Source organism: Talpa occidentalis, unplaced genomic scaffold (genome assembly GCF_014898055.3).
Source record: "Talpa occidentalis isolate TD23 unplaced genomic scaffold, MPIMG_talOcc4v2.1 talOcc4.5, whole genome shotgun sequence".
Classification (NCBI taxonomy): Eukaryota; Metazoa; Chordata; class Mammalia; order Eulipotyphla; family Talpidae; genus Talpa; species Talpa occidentalis.
The window spans coordinates 135,092,364-135,112,756 of record NW_023604861.1 but is presented as its reverse complement, the minus strand read 5'-3'; the positions used below and the strand labels follow the sequence as shown (position 1 = coordinate 135,112,756).

The following is a 20,393-nucleotide window of genomic DNA, read 5'->3' as shown; positions in this document are numbered from 1 at the left end:
GTGGACCTTGCACGAATGACCTAGCTCTTCAGAGTGGACTGTAAGGGCAGATGAGAGAGGCAGGCGTAAGAACACCGCCTTGGCACTAGGTGGTGCCCAGAAAGGAAGCCCTGAAGACATCATGTCTCTCCCACCTAGACACATTTCAAGACTTTCCAAGTTTCACATCGAGTGAGAAGTGCACCCAACCTTTCCATTTTGATTTCAAGAATTTTGCAGAGTGACGTTATTTAAGACCCCCTCAGCAGTGTCTAAAGGGCGAGTGGTTTTGTCTATGAAGGAGTCTTGAATCACAGCGAGCAGGGAGGACATCCTAGGGGTTCTGTGTGCATAGAAACAGACTAGACTGTAGGTATCTCTGCAGGATGTCTGCTGGGCTGTTTACTATTAATATTTATGTGTAATAAATACGCTGATGGCTGCAGTGGGACCCTGAGCCCAAAGGGAGCAGCGTAAGATTTTTGATTCCTCCATTTAGCCGTCTGGCCTTGACCTTCCTTCTCGGATGTGGATTGGAGAGAATCAGCCTGGCGCGTCCAGCACAGTGCATCCACCCTGGTGCCCTCCCTGGACTTAAAGAAGTGGGTGTCAGGCTGCTGTGGCGCACCAGCTGATAAGCTCAGCTTCCTGTCAGCCCCAGTACATCCATTTCTTTGTCCAACAAATAGTCGTTGAGCACATGTTCTGTGCCAGTGCTTTTCCAGGGGGACAGAACAGTGCCAGCCCAAGGGAGACGGAAGGCCAGCCCGCAGGGACTTGTGTTCGGTGAAGTAGCATCCAGGGTCTGCCATGGACCAGCCTGATCTCAGTGAGACACTTAACTCCTGTAATTCTAATCACTACTATATTTTTTTATTTATTTATTTTTAGAGATTGATTTATTTATTTATACAAGCACTGGGTACAGTCAGAAGCGCGGGAGGGTGAGAGAATTCACCAGAGCCAGAGCGGAGAACAGAACAGGCAGACTGACGAAGTACACTGCTGAGGGGAGCAGCGGGTGGCAGGAGAGGTCTGTGCACCATGTGGGACGCTTGCTCGTTGGTCGGGGATCGAACAGGCACTGCAGAGGCTGTGGGCAGCTTTGCACCCAGCGCTCAACTGCTGCGCCACCGGGGAGGCCCTACTACTATATTTAAATCTACCAATTTAAACCCAATAAGTAAGTCACTGTTGTTACAACCATGTTACAGTTGAGGGTCTTAGAACTAAACGGTGGTGGGCCTGGGGTGTGTGCCCAGGAGACCTGACTATCTTGAAATTGTTGATGAAGCACCTGCCGTGCACAACTCAGTGCTAGTGTTGCAGGGCAGGGAGGGGAGGCACCCTGTTACACTAGTATAAGAACTCACAGTGGAGGTGTAAGAATTGATTCTGGAGAGTACTTGCCTGATGGGAATATTTTTCTGATGCTCTAGTCTGGGGGCAGGAGGAGCAGAATTCCAGCAGAGAATGGGTGTGCCAGGGAGGAGGTGGGCTCCATCACAGGGCTGGCTGGTCTGCGTGATGGGGTAGGGAAGGAGAAGGGGCCAGAAGGTGTAACAAAGGTGAGAGAGTGTCTGGGGAGGACTTGCTGCTGCAGGGTACAGGGGGGCAGAGATGAGGCCTAGCACTTTGTATACATGTCTGTGACCTCAAATTTGACCCAAAATCCAGAAAGTGCCACTGAAGAGTTTTTCTAGACAGGGCAGGACAGGGTCAGCTTGTATCCTAGAAGTGCTCCGTGGCTGAGGAGGGACATCTACTCCAGGACAGAGGAGGCTGGAACCAAGGGGAGGCAGTGGGATTGGGGGCGGGGGTGGAAGGGGGGATTTATGCCTAACAGCTTTATCTTTAAAGATACAGATGCAGAAAGGGGTGGGGTGCATGTTCTTCCTGTGGTGTGTTAGTGGCAGGACCAAAACAGAGCCAGGGTTTTCAAATCCCCCGAATGCTTCAGGGAGCGACTTGGGCCATCTCGGGGAGCCCCAGCCCAGGAGCATCCGTCTGGCCCAGTGTGGACAGACAGCTCCCAGGGCCCCCTGGTTGGTGGGGGACCTGGCCTGAGCTCTGCTCTTCCCTCGCCAGTGGTGTACGGATAGGAATGTTCTGGAACCCTAGTCAGCCTCCGCAGTCAGTCAGCAGTAGGTTACAGCAGTAACCTTGGCGGAATCAGGACTGGGTGGGCCCTCGGGGCAGGGCTGTCCAGCAGAACAGTAGGTTACCTTCGGAAGCATTTCTGCAAGGCTGACTTGATTGATTGGAGTCGGGGGATCCTCTGGAGCCAGGTCTAAATGCAGGGGAGGCGCGAGGGGGATGGGGTATGGATGGGGAGGCAGAGCCGCATCCCAGTTCTCGGGTTTCCCTGTCTGTTCCTATGGAGACGGCGCTGCTCTCCTGCGGTGCCTTCCCGCCAAGGTGTCTGAGGTGGAATGGCTTCCCCTTCTCCCAGCGGCCTCGATGAGTCAGGCACGGATGTGCATCTGCACGCAGGCAGCACAGACCTTTCCAGGCTGGGGGCCGCTGCTGGGGGAAGCAGCCGGAGAATCCCCTGGTGCCGGAGCTGGACCGGGCTTCTCCCGCTAGCCGCGCCATCTCCTTCACAAGTTGCTCCGTCTTTCTAAGCCGCTGTTCTCCCCATCACAAGCCGAGGCTGAGACCCTCATCACCCGGATTGTGGCAAGGTAATGAGAGGAGCGCTCCTTGCGGGAGTCCTGAGCCCCTCTCCTTGGGCCCCCAAACAGTCTGTTGTGACCCCACGCTCAGTGCGTGCCCTGCTGGTTTCTACCAGCTGCCTGCCTGCCTGCAGCCTGACCAGCCTGAGCCAGGAGCTGGGTGTGTTTGTGTCTGGAGGGCCCAGGGCATCCGTGGCTGTCAGAGCTGACCTGCGGGTAACTGTGCATGCAGGACAGAATGAGAGGAGCCACGGTCACTGGCAGTCTGGGATGGCCAGGGCGGGATAACGTGGCCCCCTGGGGCTGGGGCTACTCTTCCCTGGCCCCACCAGCCGTGGCCCAGGTGGGACTCCGGCTTGTACAAGGGCAGCTCGCAGGAGCGCAGGGCCAGGCCAGGCCTGGCTGCCGCTGACCTTGCTCGCTTGACCCTTTGCCTGCTGGGACCCGCCCCACGGGACGCCGTCAGTGACTTCTCGGTTTCACTGACCTCGGGCCACCGGACTTCCCGTCCCGGCCAGGCCCACATCTTCTGGCTGAACTCCCGGTGGGCCCCGCCCCGGCCCACCCTGTCCTGATCTCTTCCTGCTGTGGTTAGAGGTTTAAAGCAAAGCATGATTTGCTGGTGTAGCTGTTTTGATATTTTGGAGGGCGCTCTCCATTTGGTGAGCGCAGTTCTGGGGTGGAACCCGGGCCCCCGGCTCCGCCAGCTCGCGGAGCGCTCCGGACAAGTCCCGTCTGCCTCTGTGCCTCAGTTTCTTCGTCTAGTAAGTGGGCGGGTGCAGTCACCTGTCTCCATGTCACCAGCTCAGTAGAGCACATGTGGCGTGGGCAGACTTGTGTCTGTAAACCCAGGGCCTCCCTTTAGAAGTTTCTCTGTTTCTCACATTAAGTTAAATCTGTGACATCGGTGGCAGGGTGTCTCTCAGAGCGCATCAGAATCCTCTCGACATGGGCTCCATCTCTGTGTTTTCACTCCCCCTTCCTAGGACGCTCACTTCTGTTTGCCTCAGTTTCCTTCTTCTTCAGGAAGTCTGTACACACCTTTCCATTTTGTTAGAGGCTGGGCTGGGCATTTAGTAGCTGCTACATTCCTGGTGGCTTTTGTTGTTACTCTAGAGTATTATGATTATGTGGATGTCAGGTAAGAAATGTTGCCATTTCTATAGCTCAAGTTGTTGTTGTTGTGCAGACTTTATTTTTCAACCTTTTAGCGGAATCAGTTCCCTTTAACAAATCTTTACAAAATGCTAAGACATCAAGGGGCATCTAGCTAAAGATTGAAAGGAAACTTAAAATCCTGCAGGAATTTAGAAGCTAGAAGAGTCCCCTGGAGACCATGCAACTATTTGTTCTCATTCTTCAGAGGGAAACTGAGGCGGAGGGAGCCTGTGGTCTCACCTCTTAGACCTCGTGGCCCACAGGCCCACAGGGCGAGGATGCCACTCCTGCCCCTGACGAGGGTGGGTGGGTTGTCATCATGCTGCGAGGCCCCTGGGCGTGTGGTGGCTTCACAGAGGGAGGCTGGAGTGGAGCCAGTCCTGCTGTCCCTGGCTTTCTCTCCTGGCCCCACATCCCATGACACAGGCCTGGCGAGGGGCTGAGCCGGCCGTGAGCACACAAGCTGCCCCCGGTGGAGTCTGTTCATTCACAGGTGGAAAGCAGAGCAGGCTGTGCTGCAGGCCAGGGACAGGTTGCAAAATACCCGCAGGGATGCAGCTTCTGGGCCAAATTAGTCCAGCTTCCACCTCCTGGCTCGCTCTTCTGAGAAGCTGCAGGAGATAACCACCATCATTTACAGCTTCTTGGTGAGAAAAGTCTCCACCTGCCCCTGACTTGTCACTTCCAGCAATCTCTAATACCACCACCTCCATGAAGCCCATTCCGATTACCTCAGGACTGAATAAAGTGAGCAGGAGTGAGCTGGGCACATAGCTGGAGGAAGAACATTCCAGACAGAGGGAAAAACAATTGCCAAGGGCCCGGAAGACATATGGTCACAGAAATCACCTCCACTTGCATCCGCTTGAGGCTGGTGTTTCTTCATCCTTGTTCATCTGTCTGGTTGGGGGGTGGAGGTCTTAATAAGATCAATGAGAATGTCCACCATTTTGTATAGCTCTATTGTGCTAGGCTCTGCGACAGGTGCTGCACTTACCCTGTTTCATTTAGTCCTCACAGAACCTGAGAAGATGGCTGTCCTGTCACGTCTGTTCCCCCACGCCATTCCGGGTGCCTGGATAATGAGTGGGGCATTTGAATGATTGGGGCCACTGAGGCTTTGATTTTTTTTTTTTTAATAAAAATTGATTTCTTTGCCTAGAAAATTCATAATCCCTGGACTGTTAAGGGGACATTGCAAGGGGAAAGACCATTCATTTCCTCTCCTCCTGACATACCCATGCCCCGCCGGCGCCCCTGCACAGCCACAGAGGAGAGGGCGGCCAGGCCAAGGTCCTCTTTTCCCAGGGGAGGGAGCCCTGCCCGGAGCTTATCCCTGGGGACCTGCCTGCAACTCCAGCTGCCTGTCTGACCTCCCTCAGGTCCCCAGGGATGTGCTGTGCCCTCCCTGCCCCCAGGGTCCTTGCCTGAGGAAGCAATCTGGTGCTGGCCTTGACCCCTGCAGTGATGTAAACAAGCTCAGGATGTTCTGAGAGCAAACCCTGCACATCCTCCCCAGCTCTTTCTTTAGATGCTTTTCCCCTCCTTCTGTCCCTGGCCAGGGATGCATAAACTCCTAAGCTGAAGCAGGCTCCTGCCCCCCAAACCCACTCCCTGACCTTGGGCCACATGTGCACCCTATTTTGATGAAACCTAGTTGACCGAGACACCCTGGGTGTGGTTTCCTCCTTGGGTGCTTGGGTGGGTGGGGCGGGCCTGAGGCTGGCTGCTCACAGCCTGCAGCGGACAGTGCTCCCTGCACCAGTCCCGGGAGCTGAGTCCCCTGGCTTGTGAGCTGCTCGCCCTCGCTGATCCTTAGCCTCAGCATCCACGCAACAGAAGACCGATTCCTGCTTCGGACATAGGCCTTACAGACTTGAAAGAGAAAATAGTCTATAAATACCTAGCACAGGGGCAACAGCGGTGATGTATTCGGTGCTCAGTAATTTTCAAAGTCAGAGTTTGAACACAGGTTTCTGACTTCAAGGCTGGAGCCGGCCTCCTGGGTGGCCGCCCACTGAGGCTGAGGGGTGTGAGCAGCTCCAGCCCCGCCTGCTGGCAGCCCCGCCTCTGGGGGAGAAGGAGGCCAAACCCAGACAGATCAGCTGAGAGGCAGGCAGGTGGGCGGGGTCTCTGCCTTTCACCCTGGCATGCACCAAGTGTTTGCACAGCTACCGAGTCCTGTCTTGGGGTTGGGGGAGAGGTGAACTTTGCAAGGGGGGGGTCATTAACCATTTTTAAGGCACTTTTCAAGGATCCAGTGCAGAGGAGTTGGGAGGAAGGTGCGGTCACCCTACCTGCAGGTGGTTGGTGGCTGTAGTTAGCAGGTTGAAGGACAAAGTCAGAGATTAGGATTGTGACCTGGAAGGGATAAGAATGAAAAGGGGCTTTAGATTGGCTTAGCATAGAGAATGAAGTCTGTCTCCGAAAGGGCCAAGCCAGTCGTAGTTCAAGTCCCTAAAACCACGTCTGTCGCCCACCCTCAAGCACATTGCAATTTACAAAGCTCCTACGCGTGACCTCCTGGCCAGGTCTGCAAGCTGGGGTCATTGTTCTCTAAAGGGCGAGCATCCTGAAACCCCAAGAGTGTAGCAGTGTTCTGGGTTGGGTGTCTGCCCTGCGCCGGGAACTAGCCTGGGTGCCGGGGCTACACCAGTGATGTGATCAGCTTCTCTTCACAGCCTGACCTCTGCCACCTCCCACTAGCTCCTGCATGTGGGGAATGAGGCTGTCACCCTGAAATGACCCCAGGAATCACACAGACCACCCAAAGGTGGACGGGGCCTCTTGGGGATGGAAGGATCCCTTTATGTGGGATGCTCAGGGAAGATCTCTTTACTAAAGTTCTTGGCAGCAGAGCCCTGAAGGAGGGAAGCAGGGGTGAGATGGGGAGGTCATGCTGTTCTGAGCTGGGGTGTCGGGACAACCTGTGGTCAGTCCTCCTACTTGAGAAACCACGAAGAGGCTGCAACAGAGTCCGGGAGTGGGGCTACAGATGTGGTTGAGCGGCGAGGGATTCAGTCTGCCTCATTGGGGAACGCAGAGCCCCCACATGGCTGAGCTGAGGCTCCCTACAGGGGATTGGCAGAGGAACCCAGCCCCAAACATTATCCTCAGATTCCAGGTCCTTGTTCGATCCCTTGGTTCCCCAACCTTGTCTCACATCTTGGGGGAGGGCTCAACTTTATTATTATTTTCACTGTACCAATTCCCATGGCTGCTCTGCTGCCCAGACGGTGAACTTGGAAGTGGAGAGTCTGGCCAGGCAGGAGCTGCAGACAGCACCCACCGTGCCTGCAGGTAGCTGTCACCCCTCCGCTCCTGGGGTGTCACTGCCTCACCGCCAGTCTCAGACTGTCAAGGAGGCTGGTGTGATTAGCGCCACCTGCCATCTTCAATTGGCAAAAGCCAAAGGAGGATTTCTTTTTAATCAGTTGAATTCCAGATTAGTGCTTCTAGCTCCTTCCTGTTTTTATAGAGCATTTGCTATAAAGAGAGGAGAATGTGTGTATATAGAAAATGGGTGTGTATAGAAAACATACAGAAAGTGGTTGAGCCAGTAGAGAAGATGTGCTGCTATATTTTATAGAATCCAAAGATATTAAAAGTGGCAGAATATCAAAGCCTTTCATTCAGCTGCAGCACAGCAATGTGGATGTCCTTAATGCCTCTGGACTGTACACTTAAACAATAAATCGATTTTAAGTCATGTTAATTTTGCCACAGCAACAAAAATAAAACTTAAAAGAAGAAAAGGCCTCCTTATCCAAAGACAGTGAGACACAGGGAGGTTGGGTGACTCACGTGTAGCTACACAGCAGGTCAGATGCAGTGTGACCGAGAAGTCACTTTCCTACCCCTCCCTGTCTAGCCCCTTTTCTAGAGCCTACAAACATTTCTTTCTTTTTGAGTGTTATCTCAAATGCATTGTCTTTTATTTCCTTGGGAAGACTATATCTCTTTTTCTTCCACTCTTAAATTCCGACAGTGCAAAGTCAGAGTCCTTTGTGAATACAGATTTTAGATCCATTTTTGCTATATGTCCCGAGTGATGGATTGTCCACCTGTTTTGCTTTGTTCTTCAATGTTTTGAACTAGCACTCTGCTAGGTACTGGAAATAAAAAGGCATCTCATTCAGGAATTATTCAGGAGGAAATGTGCCTGCATTTCGAGTTTTAATTCCTGGATTTAGTCGGGCTGTGTAATGGAACTGCCATCAGCTGTTGTCCTGCTGCGTCAAGTTTCTTCATGTTGAGATCAAGAGAATGTCTTTGCCTCTGGCCATAGGAGTAGTTGGGAATGATCAGCCTAAAGCTAAGCCCTTTCCTTTAGAAACTTACAGGTATTATTAAAACTGTGGAGGAGTGAACCCTTTTCTTGTATGTGTTATCTGGAGTCTCTGGTTCACATATATTTCTTGTTCATTGGTGGGAATGAGTAGAAGGAAGTAATTATTTTTCGGTCTTTGAAATCTCTGCATCCAAAATGAGATTTGAGAATCAGCCTAGTAGTCTGTTGTAATTTGGGCTTCCGGTCACTCTCCTTTGGTTAACTTGAGCCTCCCTTCCCTTTTGGCTCTCTGTGGGGATAGCACTGAAAGGCCAGTTGGAAGAGAAAGAGGCAGGGTCACAATCCCTAATTTAGGACTAAGGCCAAATCGTGGTTTTTCCCAGCACATTCCTGTTCTCCACTCATTAGCTCATCCTCTACCTCAGGACATGGGGTGGATGCTTTGGTGTGTGCTTCTGAGATGAAGGACCGACTTTGTGGGTACTCAACTGTGAGGTCCTGACCCCCAACTCCTGCCCCTCCTCCTGTCCCATGCCACTTTCCTGCCAAACCTTCTGTCAGTGTGATGCTGTGGGATTAGCTGGATCCATGGGGCCTGAGAATGCCTGGAGCTCCTCCCCATGGGAGTGTTCTGCCAGGAGAGGAGCAGGAGGAGGATTTCAGTTTCAAAGGCCGAAAGGGCAGCGATTGCTAACTTTCCACTCAAAGACCAGCAGCGCAGGGGAGTCCCAGGAGGCTCCTGGGCTAAGGAGAGAACACTTAGCCTGGAGCTTGGGGCTAAGTCTTCAGTCTTGATTACTGAACTTGGAACTCCTGATTCTCAACTTGGTTCACTAGTAATTTATAATTCTAAGAATTCACCTCTCTTCCAAAAGTATTTACTGAATATTTGTTTTATACCCAATGATGATATCCACCCTGCCATGAAAAGCTGAATGCTAGGTTCCAGGGACTCATTTAATTTGGAATTTTTTGGCTGTTTTCCTCCCAGAGCACCCAACAGAGTCCTGTACATTCATCAGCCAGAACAGTCATACTTAAAATGGCATGGAGAAGACTGGGAACAATGTGATGCATTGGAGGATGACCTTGGGCTTGTGCCACTATTTACATACACATACACACACACACACACACTCTCTCCTTCATGCACACAAACACGTCCATACACCCAGGTGCCCACATGAGAAATCAGAATCTGAGATGTGTTGGCACAGTTGGAGGAAACAAGTAATCTAATAAGTTTCACCTCAAGGGTCAGGCCCTGGGAGTGTGATGGCCAGGACAGGAGGCAACTTGAACAGGAAGTCTCAGTGAGAACTGGGTTACTTATGAGGATGTCTGCCTAAAAAGGACAAGGTGCTGAGAGTCCACTCTCGAGGGAACAGTCCGGGACTTCTCCTTTGTCGTAAAGAGGCAGATTGGTAGAGTAGAAGGAGTAACAGTGTTGACTTGGGAAGATGCAGAGTCAAGAGTCCTTTATTTTCCAGCTAAAAGACTCTGGGAAAGTTTACTTTTTTTGAGCCTCGATGTTTGGATCTGTACAACAGGATAGTAAAATCCTCCATGTTTAACAAAAGTGCTGTTGTTGACTAGGTTTGAGTTCAAGTCCTGTGAGCCCCTGTCATGACTCAGCTGTGAGCTTGAGAAAAATGACTTAATCTCTTGTCACTAAAAGGGGCTGATAGTGATGTGATGTGACTTGCTTCCCGGCTGAAGGTGCGAGTCCCTTGCTAAGTTATGAGCTTCTCAAGGAGGTCTGTTCCCTCCTGAGTCCGTGGTCGTGGAGTAGCCACTGACATCCAGGAGGTGCTCATGCAGTAATCTTTGGTTGGCTGAGTGAAGGAATGAGTGAGTGAATGAATGAGGACTCACAGCAGGAGTTGGATCTTAGAGCTACGTTAGAGCAGGAAGACTCACGTGTCTTTAAGCACCCTCGGGAACTCACGTTTTCCTGCTTTTCTTGCAGGACTCGGGTCAAGCTGGAGAGCCTGGAAGACGCCTACATTCTGCGGGGAGACGATGACTCCCTCTCCGACAAGCACGGCTGCCCCGCGTACGTGAGCCCCGAGATCTTGAACACCAGTGGCAGCTACTCGGGCAAAGCCGCCGACGTGTGGAGCTTGGGCGTGATGCTCTACACCATGTTGGTAGGCCGGTACCCTTTCCATGACATTGAGCCCAGTTCCCTCTTCAGCAAGATCCGGCGTGGCCAGTTCAACATTCCTGAGACTCTGTCACCCAAGGCCAAGTGCCTCATCCGCAGCATCCTGCGGCGGGAGCCCTCAGAGCGGCTGACCTCCCAGGAAATTCTGGACCACCCTTGGTTTTCTACAGATTTTAGCGTCTCAAATTCAGGATATGGTGCTAAGGAGGCGTCGGATCAGCTGGTGCCGGATGTCAACATGGAAGAAAACTTGGACCCTTTCTTTAACTGAGCTCATGCCCCGCAGAGACTTAGCAGGTACCAGAAGCGAGAGAGAGCAGTGGAAAGTTCTTCCAGGGAACACACATCGCTTGGCTTGGTGGCAAGAAAGACTCTCACACTCACAGGTTTCTTTTTCAAAGAAGGAAGACCTTCAAGGAGCTGACCAAACATGTAGCATGGGGGCAGGAGGGGGGCCAGGGGGAGGGCTCTGGGTGGGGTCGGCCACAAGGGAGGTGCCCCCAAGAGGTAGCTCCCCCAGACCACCCGGTCGGTTGAGCACTTCCACCTACCCCCCTTTGCCCACTTTTCATTTTGTTCAAAAATAGTTGCAGATCCCGACAGAATCGAAACTCTGCCTCCAACTCACATCTCGGCATCGCACTGTTAGCATTTAACTTCTTGTCACAATTCAGGGAAGGTACAATTGGCCAAGGGTTTCCTTATCTTTTTTTTTTTTTTCTTTTTCTTTTTCAACAAGCCAACCACCTATCTGATAACTAATGGAATTCACTTAAAAAAAAAAAAAAAATTCGGTGCACACAGACTGACATCAAACCTGGGTGCTAAATCAAAAAGAAAATAAAAGTCCAGTTTGTGTCTCTTTATCACTCTCTTCAACTCATTTCTTCTAAGTAAACGATTTAATAGCCTGGTCAGGAAAGACATGTGCGTGCTTTGCTCCCTGAAGGGGGGAAAAAAAAAATCTGTTCTTTCAACAAGCTCTTCTGTTTGGTGTCCGATGGGCCACGGCAGGAAGCTACTAGAAGTCAGACTTCCAGATGCAGTACTGCGATCGTCATTTAAAGAAGGAGAAAAAGGCAAAAGAGAAATTCGACGCCTTCTGGATCTTTGCTTTGGCAGCAGGAGGGCTGCGTGGCAGGCGTCCCCGCGCCGGGATGAAATGAGGGTGTGCGTGAGCCTAAAGCTCTTGGAGTCGGAAGCTTTGGCAACACTCTGATCTCGACTTAACATTTTGTCTTTGTTTCATTGGAAACTGGTGAAACCAAGCAGGTTGTCCCACGTGTATAAAATACAGGGCAGCTATTTATAGTTTTCTTTATGAAGAATGATCCTTCTGGCTTGAGACGCCCTCTGGTTTGGACGAAAACCCTCGGTGGAGACAAGCAGGAAGGAGAAGCTGAAAGCTAGGATGATATAAATAAGAACAGCTCTCTATCCCAATGACGCACCTTTGTATTTTCGAGAACTCTTCTATTTATTAAGGAAAATGTCACATTGTGATGTATTAAGCCAGTACTTCAATTACGGGTTGACTTGGGATGACATGTTACATGCTGTAGTTAACATTTATATTTTTTTTTCCTTGTTTTGAGTATTTCTGTCCCCAAAATAACTTTTTATTTGGCTTTTCTAGATAGCTTTATTTGATTTCGAGTGGCAAATGTTTTTTATTACGGCTTTTCTATTGCTGTATGATACAGAACCCTTTTGGCATAAACATTTGTGTTTCAGTACCTCAGTTGTTTCGATTTTCCTGCCTGTATACGTTTTGTGAAATGGTCATGTTTTGGGGTAGCTAACACATGGACTTTAGTATGTAAATGTACTTGAATCTGTGCTTCATTAGCGTATGTGGCATGTGTGTGCAGACCTTGAATGCTTACCCTGCTCAGCAGGACCCGTCCTCACGTTCCCTGGAGGGCGGCTTAACCATTCAGAGTCAGGAGACAAGGCGGCCATGGATTTTTCCCTTGATTCTATTTTGATAAAGGAAGACATGGAGGAGAGAGGTTTTTTTACATTCTGAAGATGGTGCTGTGTCAAGAAGGACCTTTTTTTCTTCCCTCTCCCCTATTTTTTAAGTGCTGGGCGGGAGGAAAGGTTGACGACATGCATGGCGGGGATCTATGGCCTCTGGTGCTTTGTCCTGTATTTGGTTCAATGTTTTTGTCCTAATCTCTTCAATCAATAAAATTGTGCGTATTTAACTAAAGTGCCAGGGTCTGGAGAGTGCTGATTTCCTCCACCTGTGGCTGGTAGCGCCTGCCCGCCCACCAGGACCCCAGAGGCTCTGTGGTTGGCGTGACCATGTCCACTCTTGGTACAAACAACAGACCCTGCCATCATGTTTTGGGTCAATGGCCACCGATATAGATGCCAGGCCTCACCGAGTCCTTGGTCACCACCACCTTCACCGTTGTGAGTCACATTCCTATCAGCAATTGGGAAATAAGCCATAAAGGTGTGAGACTTGCCAAGGTTAAGCAACCTTAGGTGATAGAGTCAGAAGTGACCTCCCTTTTTCTACAGCGTCAGAGCCCAGAGGGTCACATCACAAGTCTAGTGAGAGCTCTGAAGTGACCAGATTTACCCGAGGGCTTAAGTAATCTGGGCTTCCACATGAATCCTCAGCAAAAGCAGCATCTGCTGCCAAGCTTGTTGGAAATACCCAAGGAGGATGTTTCCTGGCCTCCCAGAAATGCCCTCGGCCCAGCAGCTCCCCTCTCCACTCCAGATCCCGGACACCAGAGCTAGCTGGGTGCTGCAGTGGTGCCATCCCCATGCATCTCACTTTGCCACAGTAATTAAGCCCAGAGGGGGTCAATTCAGGTTGAGGAGACACACTTGGAAACAGACAAGGCAGTGGGAAGAATCAAGTGCCAGGATAAGCATGGGTGCCCCTAAGATAGGCACCCACCTGCCCTTCAGGAGGCTTCCTGGAGGCGGTGGCATCTGGATCAGATCCCAGAGAGAAATGGCCTTAGGCACTGAAGGCAGAGAAACACCGGAGCTCTCCAAGCAAGGGGAGCCTTATGTGCGAGGTAGCTAGAGACCCGGCCAAGTGAGCAGATCAGTGCCAAGCTGGGGGGGTGCGGAGGGCTCATCAAAGTCCTCGCCAGGGCAGGACTGTGGTGACAGGGACCGTGGCCGAAGCAGAACCTGTCCAGCCAATGGGCCAGTCTTTAAATTCACAAAGTGCTTCTTCATCGGCAGACATCACCTGCCTCCCCAGCAGCGCCTGACCCGGTGCCCGGCATGCAGGAGGTGTTCAGTAAATAACAGTTAATTGATGTATAATTTGATCCAGGGCCACATGATATGCTGCTCGAGTCCCTTCCAAGCCCAGGCTCCTGAGAGGTACATCATTAAGAAACAGCCTTTGCATGTCTTGAAGCTACCGGTGCTTTTGCTCGGGCTCAGATAGGCTGATCCAATTTCTTTGCTCTTTCACTGCCTGTGATTAAGCAGAAATGGGCCTGCTGCCTAATGAATGCCTGCTTGAATTGTGTTCTGTCAAACCTTCCATGCGGCTCACAGGGGGAGGGAGCCGTTGGCTCGAACACTCCCAGCCTCTGTGTGGAGCTTCCACCTTGGTGTGGAACCAGAATCAGCAGGCTCATCCCCCTGAATGTCTCTGAGCTTAGCCAGCAGAAATCTTACATTCTCTAGTCCTTGGGGGACAAAGGGCTTCTTCACCCCTCTGCTACCTATTCTGGACCAGGGTCAGGGGTACTGGGATGGGGGTAGGGGTTGGGAGCAGGCCAGGTCTATGAGTCCTGACTATCATATAAACTGTGATGCTCGGGCCTTCCTAGAGGCCTAGGTGTTAAATCTTAGCATTATCACCTCTACGGCCTGAGTTTAATCCCTGGTCAGGGAGCTACCCACATGGCGCAGCAGAACCCTTGGGTCTCCCCACTGCTCCCCTCAGCAATGTATTTCAGTAGATCTGCCTGTACTGTTCCCCACTCTGGTGAATCCTCTCACACCCCACACCTCTGGCCTGTACACCCAGTTCTTCTATATAAAAATGAAAATCTTAAAAAAAAAAACTGTGGGGCCTCCCCTGGTGGCGCAGCAGTTGAGCGCTGGGCTGCGGGGCTGCCCACAGCCTCTGCAGAGCCGGTTCATTACCCGGCCACCGGCGAGGGTCCCACACACAAAAAAATAAATAAATAAAAAATAAAATAAACCGTGATACTCAACTTTGATGAGAGCCAAGAGTTTTGTGGGGATCAGTTGTGTCAGGGGATGTTAAGACCTTAGCTCAGGTGGACTGGAAAATAGACTTCCTGTTACGAGCCAAGGATGTAACAGGGCAGAGTTCTTTTGGCTGAAGGATGGTCGTGGAACTGAGGATTTATCCAGAACCATCAGGGAGAGGTGAGAGGGATACACTGAGCGCCCTCCCCTCTCCTCCTTCATTGAAGAAACTTCATTTCTACTGTTTTGCTGTGTGTTGTGCTAATGCAGTTATAGGGAAGAGAAAAATCTAGCTGCTAGAGAAATTTGAAGACGATGAAGTCCCACCCTCGATAAGGCATAGACAAGCCCCAGAGACCCAGCGAAATCAAGCCTAGTCCCAGAACAGGTCAAGGACCCGGAGCTGGAAGGCCGGGGCGCGGGGGGCGGCGGGTGGGTGTCTCTAAGGAACTTCAGTGGTTTTGCTGCTCACCCACCTGCTGTCTGATCAGGCCCTTTCCACAGCGACCTTCTTCCCTGCCCCCACCCAGACGACTTGGCCCAGTGACTAGTCTTTAGATGATCTAATAATCTGCAAGGATTATAAATTATTAGTTATAGAAATAAATGAAATGTCTAAACTAAAGGCTTTTTACTCATTATCTATTCCTGTTAGATGGTTCCACTCATCCAAGTTGGACATTTGACTCGTGTCCCGAGAGCAGGCAAATAGCTCAACTTTGGAGATACGAGTCCCTCGCACCCCAGGAATTGTGGTGTTGCTGCAGGAGTGAAATTTTGAATCTTAGGTCCGGTCTAGGAGGTGAAGGGAAAGAGGAAAACATCTACTTATTCTACTGGTCAACCTTTCAAAGCAGGCAGCAAATTTGTAAAAGCGTGAAGGGCCTTCCCGGGAAATCACTCGAAAGATGTCACCCAGCTGGTTAACACTGAATCTTCTCTTTGACTCCGCTTCGCAATCCTCCAATCCCTGTCATGCCTCCAAATAAACGCTGATGTCTCCCCATGCAGAGACCTGTGTGGACGGGGAAACCTGGCCGCTCTGACCAGGACTCTCTCCCTGTCTCACACCCACTCTGAAATTTTCAACGATTAAGTCTCTCTGCAGCTCCCACAGCAAGGGATGAAGAGTTGAAAGCACAGTCGACGCTAAATGCACATTTTACTTGTCTTTGAACTTAATCACAATTAAATCAGATTTGGACTAAAGCCTTTGTATGCAGGAGTCTCCCTTTTTTCCCTAAAGAGAAGTTTCTCTTCACCCAGATTATTGCCTTTTTTCAGTGTGGGCATCCAGACGTAATGAAAAGACAAGAGGGTTTGGAACGAGCAGATCTCAGTCCACGTGCCCATCCTGCCACTGGTTTCCTCTGTGATCAGTGGCAGATTCCTTCACTCATCTCGGTTTTCTCATATGTGAGGTGGAAACAAAGGGATATTATGACGATAACAAATCTCTTATACGTTACATGCTATGTAAACTGTAAAGTAGTCTACAAACGCTTTTACCAGGACAGATGGCCTGAGAAATGCGATAACTTTTAGGCACTAAAATTAAAATTCTAAGTTGGATTCAAGGGTGAAGGCAAAATAGGACTCAACTGGGGCGAATCAGCCATGGTGGGGGATGGGCCCTCGGCGCCGCACCCCAGGGTGCAGCTGCTGCACCAGCGATGTGTTACTCCTTCAAGGTCCCTTGATAGCGCCTCAAGAAATATCCAGGATCTCTAAGAGAAGTAGCAGAGATTGATGGAAAGCTCCAGAAGAAGGAGGCTGATCATCAGGCTGCCTCCCCCTATGATACTATTTCCGGTCTTGAGTTCACAAACCAGACCATTCCTGTCAGAAGCTCCAAGATGTCCCAGCCCTTCTCCATCCATCCCATGATGGGCTGTCAATACCTTACCTCGACCTAATAGCCACTGTGCAGTCTTCTTTCAAGCAGGGAATGAATTGTGTAGTCATTTATTCTTTAATCTGAAGATGATCTCCTTGATCACTGGATCTTTCAAAACTTTGGTGAAGTGTCAGGGCCCTGGATGTTCACGAGGCTTTTCTCCCCACCCTTGATGTAGGGGCATGTTAATAATGCCAGCCCATCCTTGCTCTTCCTTCCTGATCATCATAACGTTATCAATGTCACGGATTAACGTGGTGTTCTGGGGGATTCCCAGTTGGTTCAGCTCTATTCAGAGACTTGATTGTGGAAAAAAAAAATGGTACTGATGCAGCTCCAGGTGAAGCAGAAAATGCATAATGCTGTCTATTCCATGTCAATACAAACAGCTTTCAGATCTTCTTTATTAATAGACTCTAGCCATGATACCATATCTACTAAAGCATCTTGAGGCTCCTGGTCTACCTTGGGGCAGTATGAATGCATTCTCCAGCATCTATTTGGCTCAGTAAGAAGTAAATTTCTGCATTAAATGGATATGTAAGAGGGACCATCACTCGTTCATCCTTTAGATGTCTTTGCATGCCTTGATTTCCACCATCTGACTGAGGATGTGATGCTGTTTTTTATTTACTTATCTTACCAGTAAGGGGGAGGGAGCACTAGTTTCCAGGGCTCCTTTTAAATTCATGACTATGGCAACTTTTATCCCATGGGCGAAGGCCCAAAGTGGGAGTCATTGCTTATGCTGAGTATGTCAAACCCAATTATACTTTTGGATAAAGAGGACATGATGGTCTGCTATCTGCAGACTCAGTGGACCCAGCATGAGGTGAGCAAGGACTTTACTACTTGACCCCTTCCTATACACAAACAATAAATCTGAAGAAGAAGAAATAAAAAAAAACATCCCTTTTATTATCGAAACAAAAAAAATCAAATATTTGGGAATAAATCTAACAAAAGAGGTAAAGGACCTATACAAAGAAAACTATAAAACACTGTTAAAAGAAATAGAAGAAGACACAAAGAAATGGAAAGACATTCCCTGCTCATGGATTGGAAGAATAAACATTATTAAAATGGCCATTCTTCCAAAAGCAATATACAGATTCAATGCTATTCCAATCAAAATTTCAATGTCATTCTTCAAAGAAATAGAACAATTATTGATGAAATTCATATGGAATCACCAAAAACCCCGAATAGCCAAAGCTCTACTGAAAAAAAAAAAAAAGGAAATGGAGGCATCACACTCCCAGACTTCAAACTATACTACAAAGCCATAATCATCAAAACTGCATGGTATTGGAACAAGAACAGACACACAGACCAATGGAATCGAATAGAAAATCCAGAAATAAACCCACAGATTTATGGTCAACTAATCTTTGACAAAGGAGCAAAGACTATGCATTGGAGCAAAGAAAGTTTGTTCAATAAATGGTGCTGGGAAAACTGGGTTGCTACATGCAAAAGAATGAAGCTTGACCACTACCTCACACCATATACAAAAATCAACTCAAAATGGATTAAAGAACTAGACATAAGACCTGAAACCATAAAATACATAGAAGGAAATATAGGCGAAACACTACGTGATTTGCATATCAAAGACATCTTTACAGACACATCACCCAAAGCAGTGATAGTGAAGGCAAAGATAAACAGCTGGGACTACATCAAATTAAAGAGCTTCTGCACAGCAAAAGAGACAATAACAAAAACAAAGAGAAACCCCACCAACTGGGAGAACATTTTTGCACCCAACACTAATGATAAAGGACTGATCACAAAAATCTGCAAAGAGCTGATGAGACTCAGCAACAACAAAGAAAATAATCCAGTCAAAAAATGGGCAGAAGAGCTAAAAAGAAACTTCTCTGAAGAGGAAATGCAAATGGCCAACAGACATATGAAAAAATGTTCAACATCACTTGCAATCAGGGAAATGCAAATCAAGACTACCATGAGATACCATCTTACACCAGTGAGAATGGCACATATTAAAAAAAACTAGCAACAGCAAATGTTGGTGAGGTTGTGGAGAAAAAGGAACTCTCCTGCACTGCTGGTGGGAGTGCAAACTGGTCCAACCACTATGGAGAGCTGTGTGGAGATTTCTGGACCTACTAAACATAGAGCTTCCATAGGATCCAGCAATTCCACTCCTAGGTATTTACCCAAAGGACACAGAAACATCCATTCCAAAGAGCACCTGCACCCCTATGTTTATAGCAGCACTGTTTACAATAGCTAAGCTTTGGAAACAGCCCAAATGCCCCCAAATAGATGACTGGATCAAGAAGATGTGGTTCATATATACCATGGAATATTACTCAGCATTCAAAAAAGATAAACACATGCCATTTGCAGCAACATGGATGGCGCTGGAAGGGATCATGCTCAGCGAAATAAGCCAGAAAGAAAAAGAAAACTACCGGATGGTCTCACTCATAGCAGGAATCTAGAAAACTTAAATAAGGGACCAGGAAAATGAATAACTATAAGAAAGTGAAAATCAAAATCAACAAAAAACTATGAACCAGAGACACTTTTTGGGGGGTGGGGGCTGGGAGGGGAGGGATTGGGGTCAGAATGGGGGGTTTGCAATTGTATGGGGGAATATAAAAATAAAATTTATTATTTAAAAAAAAATCGAAAATCAAGCCTCAATGACACCAGGGTCTCTGGTTATCAGTGTCAGTCTTACTTTGTGTCCAGAGGTCTTTCAAATGTCTAGATTTCTGCATTCTCAGTTATAGTCACCCCATCGATGAATGGCTTTAGTTCCATCTAGGAAACAGCTGAGATCATGAGACTCTACCTGTTGTGGGGTGACTGGGTGATTCTGCCAAGGATCCAACTTCTTTCATGTCAGCGGGTCTGGATCTGAAAACTTCAGTTCCCCGGTGTTGTTTGGACACTGGACAAAGTAAATGAGATTTTATTAGAGTCATTTTATTGTGCTCAGGCTCCTGAGTATCATTCTTACTTTCCTTCCGATGCTTTACAAACATCATGGTAATTGTGACCTTTTGAATTTCGACAATTTGTTGTCCACACTTGACCTCACTGCTTCAGGGCACCGCCATCCCTATTGTTATCCACAAGTCATCTCCATGACAGCCTCCCTTCCTTAGCTGTGACATCCAGGAACTTCCCAGTGACATCTATCACCAGCACCTCCCTGGTGACCTTGGAGATTTGGAGGCGCCACGATGAAACATAACCCTCTGGTGGGTCTCCTGGCTTCCTGCACTACACCCATTCTAGCATGCTCTCTCCCCTGAGCATTAACCCCTTTCTCTACTATTTGCCTTAGTAATAAGGCACTTAATCTTGCATCTGTGTTGAGCACCGCTTACTTCAGGCCCTTAGAGACCACCCTAACCGCATGATGTCCCATCCTATAAGGTCCTCGCTGTGACACAGAATAGCTTTCTACTGCTGCTAACAAATTACAAACCTACTGATCTAAAATAATACAAATGTATCATCTTCTCTGTGTGGAGAAGTCAATCCCAGGCCTCACAGGTGTCGGCAGGGCTGCCTTCCTATCTGGAGGTTCTGGGAGAAAATCCCAGAGCCTAACTCGGGAGGCGGCATAGGGCGATGTCTGCCCTTAGAGTCTGGACCTTTGTGTCATCATCTTGGTTAGTCATTCACTGGGCCACCCAGAGAAAAGCAAGACTCTGAAAGAATTAACAGCTGCTGGTCACCAACTAGCAACTCAAGTGATCCTTTCCAGAGGGGGGTCTGAATCGAACCTTCCTGGGTCCCCAGCCTCTGTCCACCCCATTCTTGGGGGAGATCATACATATAACCCTCAGAAAAAGAGAAATTTCACTCTGAACTCTTAGTCTTTCCAGTTAAATATGCCCTGATCACTGTGTGAGCCTGGCATGAGCTGTGCCTCCTACTCTGAAGGAGCTGAGCAGCTTGTTGGAGAGACACACGTTAGAGGCAGTCCATGTCTGAAGCCGGGGGACTCTCAGTCCTCTGATCATTTCTTATGAA

The 20,393-nt window shown here is 49.1% G+C and overlaps 1 protein-coding gene across 2 annotated transcripts in view; it reads left to right on the top strand.

Moving 5' to 3' along the window:
• Window positions 1-12,509, top strand: part of TRIB2 (tribbles pseudokinase 2) — a 39,295-nt gene extending 26,786 nt beyond the window's left edge. The window contains exon 3 of one of the 2 annotated variants that reach the window (XM_037528502.2): window positions 10,073-12,509. In XM_037528502.2, the coding sequence (XP_037384399.1) occupies window positions 10,073-10,541 (469 nt within the window). In that variant the 3' untranslated portion in view covers window positions 10,542-12,509. The remainder of the gene's footprint in view (window positions 1-10,072) is intronic. The other variant, XM_054701365.1, reaches the window with a different exon arrangement.
• The last annotated feature ends 7,884 nt before the right edge of the window (window positions 12,510-20,393 follow it).